Below are 13,275 nucleotides of genomic sequence, written 5' to 3' on the forward strand. Positions count from 1 at the left end.
TGTCCTCCCAGCACCCCTGTTTCATTGCAGTACAACAGTCTGTTCTGGTGGAAACAGCACTACAAAAGGCTGCATACAGATTCTCAAAATGGTCCTTCAACAGAACTTGTACCACCCCAAATCAAGCCACTTACCCCCAAAATAAAAAGTCCAGCCTTATAATCAGTTTTCCTTTGTGCCCATGACTTAGGGCTGTCCAAGTGGTTGAAACTGGGGCCACTATTGTACTCTACATCTCAAACAGTAAAGCGTTGAAAACCATTTGCTCTAACAAGCATTGCTTTAACAGTTTACTGTTTAAAATGGATTGCAGGATATCAAGAGCTAGATAATATATTGAAGAAATTTTTATTTGGCTACATTTTGAATTTAGTCTTTAAAAACAAAAATGTTTCTCTTTGTGAGCAGAGGGATCGGGACCTGGAGCTCGCAGCCCGGATTGGACAAGCTCTTCTTAAGCGGAACCATCTCCTGACAGAACAGAACGAAGCATTAGAAGAGCAGCTAGGACAAACCTTAGACCAAGTGAGTGACTTTTTTGAACATGGCAAGATGAGGGACATCTGTTTTAGTAGATGAGGCAGAAGGGTTTTTATTACAATAGAGGCAGGTAACTGCACCTATTCTAAAGATTGATTAAAATATGCATTTGAATGTATTCTAGTTATTAGGTGCATTATTCCAGTGAATAGCTATGAGAATTGAATAGTGCGGTCATTGAAGGGAATCTAATGGTAGCTTGGTGTGTTCTAAATAAATTGTGCTTTCAGGAGGGGGACCACTTCAGATCATCTGATCTAACCTCCTGGCCTTATTATGCATAAATCCAAGGAGTTTATTGAACTTTGAGCAAAGAATTCAGCTTCTGATTCTTTTGAGGCACTATCACCATTTTACAAATGAGGAAACTACCACAGAGATTAACTGATCTGCTTTACCTTGCACAAGAAGCCTGACATGAGGCCTGGGTTCTGTTCTAGAGTCTCGCTTCATTAGGTTTTGAGCACAAATCCACCTTTTTCCTTATTCAGCATTGTTACCTTTTTTCCCCCCTGCTCTGTTCAAATTGATTTTACCTTTGTTACCATTTTAGAGAAACTAATAAAGTATGAAACTATGTTGGCAGCCTATCAACTATAAAGTTTCCCTCTTGCTTCCATGACAAGTGCATTCCAAATCTAGATTTTTTTTTTCAGTTAAATGCTCGCAGTTGCACATGTAAACTAGCATGCTGATCTAAAATGTGAGTTCACACCTGGCCAGACCAAAAGTGGGTTTGTGTACTTGCATCAGCACTTAGATTTGCAAAGTAAATCATACTTAACTTTCAGCATCTGAGCATCTTTTGTTTTCTCTTCTCCTTGACTTATACATTGAATCAAATACATTTTTCAAAGGCAGAACCCTCCACCCCTCTTTTTTCCTGACAAACAGATAATGCCTTTCAGGTGCACTTTGCCTGTCAAGGTATCAATAATGGGAAAAACTAATCATACTCCATTTTACTGTAAAATGGGTTTCATTGTCTACTCTTGCATGGTCTGCTTCAGACACCTTTAAAAATAGTTTAACTAGTTCTACAGCAGTCAGTTTTCAAGACTAAACAGAATCTGAGCTTACAGTGTTAAATAGATATCCTGGGCACAGTTTTCAGGGGGTTACCACAGTTTAAACTGAACTGAGGAATTTGGAGGCTGAATCTTTTTGTAAACAAATGCATTTCTTGAACATAGGTTAACCAGTTGCAACATGAACTATCAAAGAAAGATGAATTGCTTCGTATCGTCTCAATTGCTTCCGAGGAAAGCGAGACGGACTCCAGTTGCTCAACTCCACTTCGGTTCAATGAGTCCTTCAGTGTGTCACATGGTCTCTTGCAGTTGGATATTTTGCAGGATAAACTCAAGGAACTGGAGGAGGAGAACTTAGCTCTCCGATCAAAGGTATGCATAACTTCTACTGTATACAGCAAACTGTTTATTTCATGTCATAAAAATATAGGATTATGAGTGATCTCTGCACCTAATATGGACGTAGGTCCCAGCTCTTCAGACTTCTCGCTTTGTCCATAGTTATCTTCAAAGTTCATAATACCCAGCTTATATAGTGGCTTCATCCAACTGCACCACAGTGTCCTTATAGCTAATGATGTTAAATGAGTTCACATTTAGCTATCTACCTAAAATTACCTAGGCCTGTAGGACCTTATGATTTGCATGGCACATAATTATCTAAACCCATATTCAAGTTGGTATACTTTTTTGATGATACAAATGAGCCAACACGATTAAAAAGTTACAGCTTGTCAGCTTGTCCTCTAGATGAGGAGTTTATAAGCTAAGAGCCCAATCTTTTAAACTCCATGTGCACAGAGTAGCACTATGAATTTAAATAAGAACATTTGTGTTTCAGATCTAACACACAAATATCCAATCTGTAGATATAAATAGTATGTTTTTATGTGGTCTGGAACTAGAGTTTAATGAAACTCTTAGTGCACAATGGTGTTTGTGGAACCAAAATATAAGGGCTACAGGAAATAAGATGTACAGATACTTATTTATGATTAACCTATTTAAGGGTTACACAGTTTTGTGTGCTCCATTATAACCTTCCATCATGAGAGTTATCAGTCTCTCTGTAGTTCAAAAGCTTCTGATGGGCTTGAGCATTTTTCTACTATATGTGACTGCAGAGCATTGCAACCAGAGTTATCTACAAAACTGTCAACAGTGCCTCCCTGTAAGGGACTCCATTCATTTGTATATATACAGTAATTAGCTTTGTGCTGTACAGATCTACTGCTCTCATTGCTTACTACTGTAAGTGAATGGCATTAAAAATTTTGAAAAACAGGGTAGATATGCACCTTTATAGACTAAATAAGATCTATAAATCTAGATCTATATATACAGATAATGTTGAAACAAGGAATCAAAATTAAATTGGTCCCACTTCCTTAAAGTTCTCCCACCTGCTGTGTGAGATGCTCATTCCTGTGAGATGCCTCGCAGTTTAAAGGTCTGTGTCAGACATTTGGTTTTTGACAAGTGATTCTGAGTAGCTCAAGGAAATGGAACTTTCATATCTCAGGTTTGGAAGTATGTAGCGTGACTTCTAAATACCAAACTGCCTCAAACCCTGGATTTAAAAACACTTTATATCCTATAAAAAGCCTCAGTCAGTATTAGGCTTAAGTTGCATGTTACAGCAGCTGTTTTGGGACTAAAATATTGGTCCTATGATGCAAGCTAGAATTTGGAGGTAGAAGGGGATATATTGGAATACAGACCTTTTTCCTTTTTTTTTAGCCACATCTTTCCCTTGCCGCCTCCCATTTTTTTTCAATCCTCCTCCTCTTCAACTGGTTTTCTTGAATAAAAATTAGATGGAAAAGAACAACAGCCTGTGGTTGTGGTTCATCGGGCTTCAAAGCTGTAGGGATGTTTTCTTTCTGATTATGACTGCTCCCTGCTCTAAATTATCTGGCACCCATAATTCATTGGTGTGTGCTACTGCAAGACCTGGGGTTCATAGGTAGTGACCCCAGTGTCATCAGCACACATCTGAGAGCAGCTAGTTCCAGTTCCGCTTTTTCAAACTTCCCTTTCCCAATGCCACTCCACCTGTCCTCCAGGCATCATCCCAGTCTGCTACCCTTACCTCTCAAGATGGTCCATATGCACTCACCACTTGTAGCAGGTATTTTCTTTCTTTGTGTACTTGGATCCAGCAGGTTGCAGATAAAAACATTGGAGAGATCCACTTCCTGCACTTAGTTTAAGTATCCTGCATGTTCTGCAGCAGTCCACAGCTGCAACTGGAGGAAAGTCTTTCTTAATACTGAGCTGGAGCATTCCCACCCTGGACAAGGATCTACTGGGAATTATAGATAAGCATTATGTATCTGTACAGAGCATATGCACACTGAGATTATTCAGTGATTTATAAATTGGACAGATTTGGGCAGATTTGGACAGATTTCTTAGAAGTCTTTTGTATCGGATATGCCTCTATGGCGATCTTTCTGCTCCAAAGCATAGAAGTGCTAATGCTTCTCCAAGAAAACATGATCAGTATTTTTTTTTCTTTTTTTTAGTGAGCAAAATAATATTTTTCTCTAGCCTGTTTTTTCTAAAGCCACTAGACCATTTTTTGGCAGAAATTATTCCAAAAAAGTTCAACCAGAGGCAGACATCCAACGTGGAAAATTACAACCTAAGTAGCTAAAGTTTGATGAAATAACTAACTCACAGTGAGTGTCAGACAACCTTAGTGGGTTTTTTTCCAGCCCCCATCTACAATTTAAAAAAAAAAAAAAAAAAAAAAATTCTTGCCCTGCCAGTATGGAAGGGCCCTTTAACTGAGGCTGTGTTATAGCTTTATTGTGGTTTGTTACATGACTTCCCCTGTTTGTATTAAAAAGCAACAGGCATATAGAACGGGTTGATTGGCCTAATTGCATGTGAACTGTCAAGGGCTATTTAAAGCGTGTTTATCTGCAGTTCTTTCCACTGAAATAAATTTTTAACACCAGTCACTGAACTTTCATAGATTTTAGGGTTGGAAGGGACCTATTAGATCACAGAGTCTGCGCCTCTGCCCTGGACAGGAAAGACTGCCCCCCTGCCCTGGGCAGGAATGAGTGCTGGTGTCAGATGACCCCAGCCAGGTGTTTGTTCCATCTCCTCTTAAATACCTCCAAGGAAGGGGACCACCACCTCCCTTGGAAGTGTATTTCATATTTTGGCAACCCTCACTGTAAATAATTTTTTCCTGATGTCCAGTCTAAATTTGCTGTCCTTCAGTTTGTGACCATTATTTCTAGTTACCCCAATGGGCGCCCTGGTAAACATCATATCCCCTGTTTCCTGCTGTCCCCCCTGATGAGTTTGTAGATGGCCACAAGATAACCCCTCAGCCTTCTCTTGCCTTGGCTGAAGAGATTCAGGTCCCTCAATCAGTCCTTGTAGGGTTTTTTTTCTGTAGGCCTTTAAGCAGACGGGTGGCCCTCCTATGAACCCTTTCCAGGTTATCTACATCCCTCCTGAAGTGTGGCACCCAAAACTGGACACAGTACTCCAGCTATGGCCTGACCAGTGCTGCATAGAGGGGAAGTATCACCTCCCTAGACCTGTTTATGATGCACCTACTTATGCAAGAAAGGGTACAGTTAGCTTTACTTATTAACTCCTCACACTGGTGACTCATGTTCATTTTGAAGTCGACTACAGCTTCAGGATCCCTTTCCGCAGTTGTGCTACTTAGAGTGGTACCTTCCAGGCTATAGGAGTGTTGAGGATTCTTCCTCCCCAGGTGCAACACGTGACACTTATCTTTGTTAAACTGCATCCTATTCTGTTCCGGCCACTTCCCCAGCCTGTCCAAGTCCACCTGGATTTGCTCCCTGCCCTCCAATTTGTTTACCTCCCCACATAGTTTGGTGTCATCTGAAAACTTGGACAGAGTGCTTTCTACTCCACATCGAAGTCACTAATGAAGATATTGAACAGTACTGGTCCCAGGACAGAGTCTTGGGGGACTCTACTGCCCACATTTCTCCAAGTAGAAACTGACCCATCCACCACCACTCTCTGGGTGCCTCCCATAAGCCAATTTTCCACCCACCAGACTGTGTAATTATCTACATTGCAACTGTTTAGTTTATTTATAAGAATTGGGTGCAACACTGTGTCAGAGGCCTTTTTAAAATCAAAGAAATAACAATCTACCTGTATTCCTTTATCCAAGCATTTTGTGACCCAGTCGTAAAAAGAAACCAGGTTTGTCGGGCAGGATCTGCCGGCTATGAACCCATGCTGGTTGCCCCTTAACATTATTTTGCCAGCTGGTCCCTTTCTGATTAAGTCATCACCAAGTACCAGCAAATTGCACCAAATGAAAGGTTATTGGGTAAAAAGAGGTCACGGTTGATGATTTTATATTTATTTGAAAGCACCTAGGATACCACAAGTGAAAGGGGAGAGCCCATGCCATACAGATTCTGTAGCAGGAGAAAATTGTTGACCCAAGAGAGCTTGCAGTCAAGCTAAATGACAAGCCAGATGAAGGATTGGAGGGACAGAGGGAAATATTCTTGCCTGTTTCATGAGCATTTCAAAGCTTATGTGGCTTTCATAGCTATAGGTAGCTTACCATTCAGTTGGCAGACTAAGGGTTCCTTCTTAGAAAACATATTTGTATGAGTAGTAAATTCTCAAGTAGCCTAGTTGTAATTGCTGCATCTATTCCTAAGTTCCCCTAACATGGTTTGTGCCTTTTGACAACAACTTGCCCATTATTTTTAAATAGCCACTCTTCTACTGTGTGCAAGGTGCATACAGGTAAGGAAACATGGCTTTAGTAAAACAAACTCAGCTAATGTTAGTTACACAAGAAAAATAAGGTAGAAAACTTCTAATTGCAATAATCTTTGTAATAGTAAATTATTTCAGGTGCAGGTATCTGCAAGTTTAAACCTCTATAATTTTCTTGAAGGCTTGCCATTTAAAGACAGAAACTATTACATATGAAGAAAAGGAGCAGCAACTAGTCAGCGACTGTGTTAAAGAGCTCCGTGAGTATCCAGGTTGTATCTCCTAATAGAAGCAAACACCTCTCCCCAGTTTCTACAGTACTTCTAGAGATCTAGCAGTATACAAAAATGTATTTATATGCTCACACATGGATAAATCTATATGTATATTTATGGTCTTCAAGTTTAGAAATTATTTTCAGAAGTTGCTATTTAATAATGTTTTGAGTCTTGCTGTTTTGGCCCATTCAGGGTGATATTTGACTCAGGGACATTTATTTCTACAGTCTTCATCATGACACAGAATTCTGTCAAAAAATAAAAATGTGTGTATTCAATACGGACTGAATGCTTGTCAGAGATCTGTGATCTTAAAAAGAGAGCTAAGCCTAATAATGCTCATAAAAGCTGTTAAGGTGGTGTCTGAGAATGACATGCTTGTCGTTCTGAATAGTAGATTTTACATCTGTTTTCGACAGTGTTCAGTTGATCAGTACTTGGCCTCTTGGGTACCCATTCTAAACATCCTGGATCCATGAGCATAGCTCCCATTACATAAATGCATAGTAGACTTAAAAGCAGCAGCAGCTGGAATAAAGTCTCTATGTCTGTAACAGTAATGCCTTTATTCTTTGTAGGTTACCTATCTGCAAGTATAACTACCTTACACAGATGTGCACATAAGGGCGTGGAATACAAAAGAACATATTTGATGTCTTTGTTGTGTGTAACCTAGTGGTTTTTAACTTCTACTTGTACTGATGTGGTGCATGCCTCCTTGCCTATGCACTACAAACAAGTGCTTATCTTATGAGATTATTTTATTCCGTGTAATCACCGTAAAAAAACTTGATGATTTGCATTTTATTCTGTATAGCAGTATAGTACTCTGGATCAGTGCCTGTTTGAGTGTTTACTTGCTTTATTGCATCCTCCTTGAAGCTATGTGTTTACAGTGAGAGGAAGTTGGTGGAAGTTGTCTTGCATAACCTTTCCACTGTACCACCTATAAGAGGAATGTATTTGCTTGTTTGTCTAGTTTTATAGTTCACAAAGGCGTGCTGGGAACTTTAGACTCATAAAATGATTTTATTCCCAAAGAATTTATAATCAATATAGATGACATAGAAAAAGTGTGTCAGGAGTTTTACTCTTTCTTACCACATTATTTTGAATCCTAACTCTAGAAATTTAAGCTTATTTCCAATGGCTTAAATCTATTAATACATCATCCTTAATTTTCCAAAAACAGAATCATAAATCTGATGCTAGGAACCTTTTATATGCACTAAAATCATCCCTATGATGGGGGCTACTTGTACTTCTTTCCCCTTCTTGGTCTTGGATGCCTTAAGATGGCTCATGATTCCTCTACTCTTATATCCAGATCTGGATAAGTGGTTGAGCTACATGGGATTGTGTATCACTGGGTCTTGGACACCTGTTTCTTCCCTTCAGCATCTCGAGACCAGTAATATTTACCACAATTCATTTTAATAACATGTATTTTCAAAGTGTTTTTACTTAATTGTTGTTTAATGCTTTATTCTAGTTGTTATAACAGCAAAGTGGACTTGCATGGGTAGTTATTTCATTTAGGAAAAACTAACAACTTATTGTAGATATGGTGATTCCTGCAGAACTGTTAGGTACCCATATACCAGTGGGATGTCAGCACTAGGTGTAAGGGGTCATCCAGGATATTTAAGTTTCATAAGTTTTCGCAAGTGTCCTAGCCTGTGCTTGATCTAAGGCCTGAGTTGGTTCTCTCAGAATTACTTTCCCTTTGAAGCTTATATGTTCACTTTTTGCTGGGGAATTTTTATTTTTGGTGTTTCTAGGAATGTGGCATACTGAAGACTTACTGTTCTGTGTTTTAGGAGAAACAAATGTTCATATTGCTAGAATGACAGAGGAGCTATCAGAAAAGAGTGAGGAGTTGGTTCGCTACCAGGAAGAGATCTCATCCCTTTTGTCTCAGATTGTTGACCTTCAACATAAACTCAAAGAGGTGTGTACATACAGTATGGACAGGGGTAACAGGATAGATGTTACAGCTTTAAGAGGATGGTTATTTCAGCTGATACTCCACTCACTAGAAGTAAAAGAGAAAATATATGAACACTCTTGGGTTTTTTCTTTTTTTTTCTCTTCTGCTTTCAGCATGTAATTGAAAAAGAAGAACTGAAGCTTCACCTGCAAGCTTCTAAAGATGCCCAGAGGCAGCTGACAGCAGAGGTATTAGAGACTTATTTATTTTTTAAAATAGGGTGAGAGAAAAAGAGAAATGAAGAGAGAAAGGGGGGTTGTGTTGTTATATCCTAGTGTGGACAGAGCCAAATGAATGCAGGAGAACAGATTATTTTTTAATAACTCAGTCCAGTCATTCTGATGAGTCACACTCATGTAGATATCACATAAATGTGAATACTCCTAGAATACCTTGACAGGGTTGCAGCTACTTGTTTCTGTATTCTACTTTGTGTGGAAAATTACTGGGTTGCAATAATTCTTAATTATATAGATTTCTGATGGGTAAATGCAGGTTGTCATTGTAATAATGGCCTTGCATCTCTTGACTGTAAAGTGTTGCTGGATATATTGATAACTTTTGTTTCCTGTTAAAGTTGCATGAGTTACAAGATCGGAATGCAGAGTGTCTGGGGATGTTGCATGAATCGCAAGAAGAAGTGAAGTATCTGCGCAGCAAATCCAGCTCTGCTTCTCTTTGCCGACCCCACTCATGCGGAACGTTTCCTGCGGTAATAATCCAGGGGTTTCTTCTTGCATTGTGTATTCATACTGATGCAGCATAAGGCTGTAACAACAGTTTTTGGTAATATGAAACTACAAGGACCAAACTGCAATTGCCTATTTTTGTTATTAGAACTACAAGAGAAACTATTCTTTAGGTGGCAAAAGGATTAATTCAATCTAATAACTTTCCAACTTTTTCTAAAATCTGAAATTATCTTTAGCATATACACATCTTGAGTCATTCATTCACTGTATAATGGCTTTTAAAATGTCCTTCTCTGTCTCCTACATTCCCATTGCTGATTTGGTTTCGCATGCATTGATGCTGCCTTTTCTTTTTTCACTCCCTCACCATTTCTCTGCATAAATTTAGCTAAGTTTTGTACCAGGCTGATTATGATGCCATGAGAATGCTTTGCAGGATTTTAATTTTTTAACAAGTATTTTATGAACTGGACTTCTCTGCATCTAGCTGTTTTTTCCAGTGATTAAATTGCTAGCGTGCTATACTGAGAAGCCCCAGTGAAACATGGTGGAATGTACTTTTAAATGATTGTTCTTAGAAAATGGCAGATCACAGTAATTCCACTCAAGAAGATGTAGAGGAAAATGCTGCCAGTTTTAACAGAAAGATTTATTCTGTAGTGAAGTAGCAGTGAGAAAACCCTGAGCCTAATGTTGATTAAGGGTTTTTTCTCTTGCAGGGATATTGCCCCTCCCCTAGACAGTCACAACACTTAACAGTTACACCATCAGTGTTGTTTTTAATGGAACCGGTGTGTTACCCCAATACAATCATTTTTAGCTAATAACCTGAATTTTTCTATGCAGGTTTGCTGTTACAGCTATACAGTGTATATCTTGTACTGATATCAGTTAGTAATGTATGGGTGAAAAATAGAGCTTTTTTTTTTTTTAAAGAATGTTTAGTTCCAAAATTGCTCAGAACCCTTTTGGCTGTCCCTCCCCTTACTCCCTTCTTTCTTTCCTCTCCCCTTCAGGAATCTCTTGCAGCAGAGATTGAGGGGACAATGCGTAAGGAGCTGAATGTGGATGAAGAATCTGCCCTTTCTAAACAAAAGTAAGTTGAGCATTCTGCTTCACATGGAACAAAACAGGATGTACATGTGCCAATACCAGGAGTTTTAAGTCTGTAAATGAGGTGCAAAAGTTTGTTAGGAGAGGATAAACCTGGATACTCGTCCTTGAACAAAAAATCAATATCACTAATAGAAAATAGACTTCAAGCATGGACACTTTTAAACAATTCTGTATATTTTCATAGAGGTAAAATATGTATCTTTACTATGGAGTTTTATGGGAGCATTAAAAAGTTCACTGAAAGAATATTTTTTTATATTAAACTTTTGAAGGCTTATAAAATAGCTTCTGTATTGTATGTGGTTTCATCCTTACTCTATATTCTATAGAGGGGAAACTAGAGCTGAAAGATGAATACCAGTTTTCAGTACCTTGGAGGCCTGTTTCCATATGTAGGGACTATAGGTTTAGGCTCTTAAAATGTTCTTGATCTTGGAGGTTCCAGGGCAATACGAGTATCACAATCTATTGTTCCTTCAAGTCCATACAAGGTGGAAATTGCAGTCTTTGACAGGAGTACATCCCTCCTAATAATCTTTTCAACTACAGGCAGGTTCTTCTGCCTTTCTGGTAGTTGCATCTCTAGGAGAGGCTTCTACTACAAGGGTCAGCAACTTTTGTAGCCTGTGGGCCAAATACGGGTTACAGAAAAGTTTATCCAGTCCATCAAGTTGAGATGGTACTAGTATGGGAACTTGGCAGCAATAGATGGTGGCCCACCTTAGAACCAAGCTTTGTTAATTCAGCCTGCTGTTGCTGAAAGGTTGCTGACCCTTATCTACCACATTCACATAAGTCTTTTAATAAACTGTTGCCTAAAACTGATTGTTGTAACCTTCCCAAAATTCCTTTAGAGAGTAATAGTATTGGTGATTGGTCAGTTCAGTGTTGTGTAGATGTAAAAGTTGTTATGCGTATGTATTTTCTGTCTTTCAGGGTTCAGCAAAAGCGGGTATTTGATACTGTTAAAGTTGCTAATGTCACACGTGGTCGCTCTTTCTCCTTTCCTGCCCCACTACCAATCCCAGGATCTAATCGTTCAAGTGTTGTTATGACAGCAAAACCCTTTCAATCTGGCTTACATCAGTTGGAGAGCAAGATACAGCTGGCCAGAAGGAGCAATTTGGAAGAAATCGAGAAGTAAGAAAAAGGATGATATAATTTTAGATTATCTGTGATAACACACGCATAGGAATTATCATTCTGACTCCAAAATTTAAATCTAACCAAGACCTCTGTTATACGGAAGGGGAATACTGCCCTTTAGTAATGACCATATTTGTCTTAATTCTCTTGCCTAATTTCATGTTCCCCACAGGGATACCCCAAAACTGGGCCAGCCTGGAACCCTGGCAGATAACGATTTAACTACAGCTCTGCATAGACTCTCCCTTCGTCGGCAGAACTACCTGAGTGAAAAGCAGTTCTTTGAGGAGGAATGGCAGCGCAAGATGCGTTCACTGGTTGACCAGAAAGAAGAGAGTAGCGGTTGCAGCACACCAACGGAGAGTTCCCTTTCCTTGGGGACAAACTCAGAACTCATGGACTTTTCTGGGAGCTCTAGCAGCCTCCGTATGTTCATACCAGAGAAACTACAAATTGTCAAACCTCTTGAAGGTAAGAGAATGATTTACATTCAGTCTCCAACAAATGATAATGTTCACAGAGCTGGACTTTTACAGAAATGGCTGCATTTAACAATTAAACCAGTGTTTCTCTGCACATTGATGTTTTTGCATCTGGGTGTTGATTTTTTGCACTGCAGAATTGGAAGCACTTGGAGAATGAGTTTTTTCTTAAGGCAGACACCTGCTAAAAGGTTTCCACCTAACTAGCTCAGAAGACCCAAATGCAGTGGCAGGTTTGTTCTAGTATTTGATATTCCCAGTTTTAATTCTTTTATCCACCTAATTCCCCTTGTATTCATGATAGCAGCAGTATTGGCCAGGTAGTTTTGGCAGTATATTTCAAATACTCTGTATGGCATAGTGATAAGAGACTGCTTCAGACTGGTGGTTTTTTTTTTGGTTTTTTTGACTCATTAGGATCTCAGACCTTGTTTCACTGGCAACAACTTGCTCAACCCAACTTAGGCACCATCCTTGACCCAAGGCCTGGTGTTGTCACAAAAGGCTTCACTCTCCTGCCTGAGGATGTTGTCTACCACATCTCTGACTTGGAAGAGGATGATGAGGAAGAAGGGGAAGGAGGTATAACTTTTCAAGTGCAACAATCCTTTTTGAAGGAAAGGACGTGTCCAGTGCCAAAGCCTGTGTCAGGGATCTTTCTGCCATCTATTACTTCGGCACCAATGCCACTCACTGGTAAGAATAATAGATAATATTATGATATCTTTGATCTCTTGCTGGAGTTATCACACCACTTCTGTTGCTTTCTTGTTATGGTCTTTTTTTTTAATAATTTCTTCAGATTTTATTGGCTCCGTAGAGGTAAGCCAGGTTGTGTTTGGAGAGGGAGGCTTCCAAGGATCCCCTAAGAACTGCATTTATAATGCTGTTAAATCAGGAGATGGTACTTGCCTTTCCAGTCTGTACAGCTAGGTAGCACTGTGCTGCTGGAAATCTTTTGTTGGGTGAGACCAAAAAACAATCTCTTGAACAATTATCTTCTTCCAAAGAAAACATCCATATTATAAAGTGTTATATATAACATCATGGGTTTTCAGCCTTTTTCAAGTGTACTCCTGGCAGCTGGACATGGAGCAGGGGCTAGCGGCGGCTGCATGTGGAGCAGCAGCAACACAGGGTGGTAGATGGCGGTGGTGGCTGCCACATGCAAGCTTCTCTCCCCCCCCCTGCATCTGGCTGGCTGGGTGGTGCCTGTGTGGCCCACAGAAGGGTGCCACTGCCCTCTCCCCGCTC

At 39.6% G+C, this 13,275-nt stretch overlaps 1 protein-coding gene across 7 annotated transcripts in view; it reads left to right on the top strand.

The window, feature by feature from the left end:
* The window catches only part of TRAK2 (trafficking kinesin protein 2), a 43,626-nt gene that overhangs the window by 23,445 nt on the left and 6,906 nt on the right, over positions 1 to 13,275 (top strand). For 5 of the 7 annotated variants that reach the window (XM_014519224.2, XM_014519227.2, XM_014519225.2 and 2 more), the window contains 10 exons: positions 409 to 525; positions 1,734 to 1,943; positions 6,499 to 6,589; positions 8,416 to 8,546; positions 8,699 to 8,773; positions 9,163 to 9,297; positions 10,294 to 10,373; positions 11,330 to 11,533; positions 11,712 to 12,010; positions 12,439 to 12,717. In XM_014519224.2, the coding sequence (XP_014374710.1) occupies positions 409 to 525; positions 1,734 to 1,943; positions 6,499 to 6,589; positions 8,416 to 8,546; positions 8,699 to 8,773; positions 9,163 to 9,297; positions 10,294 to 10,373; positions 11,330 to 11,533; positions 11,712 to 12,010; positions 12,439 to 12,717 (1,621 nt within the window). The remainder of the gene's footprint in view (positions 1 to 408; positions 526 to 1,733; positions 1,944 to 6,498; positions 6,590 to 8,415; positions 8,547 to 8,698; positions 8,774 to 9,162; positions 9,298 to 10,293; positions 10,374 to 11,329; positions 11,534 to 11,711; positions 12,011 to 12,438; positions 12,718 to 13,275) is intronic. The other 2 variants (XM_006022083.3, XM_025202190.1) reach the window with 2 other exon arrangements.

The sequence above is a fragment of the Alligator sinensis genome, unplaced genomic scaffold, assembly GCF_000455745.1.
Source record: "Alligator sinensis unplaced genomic scaffold, ASM45574v1 scaffold566_1, whole genome shotgun sequence".
NCBI classification, from domain to species: domain Eukaryota; kingdom Metazoa; phylum Chordata; order Crocodylia; family Alligatoridae; genus Alligator; species Alligator sinensis.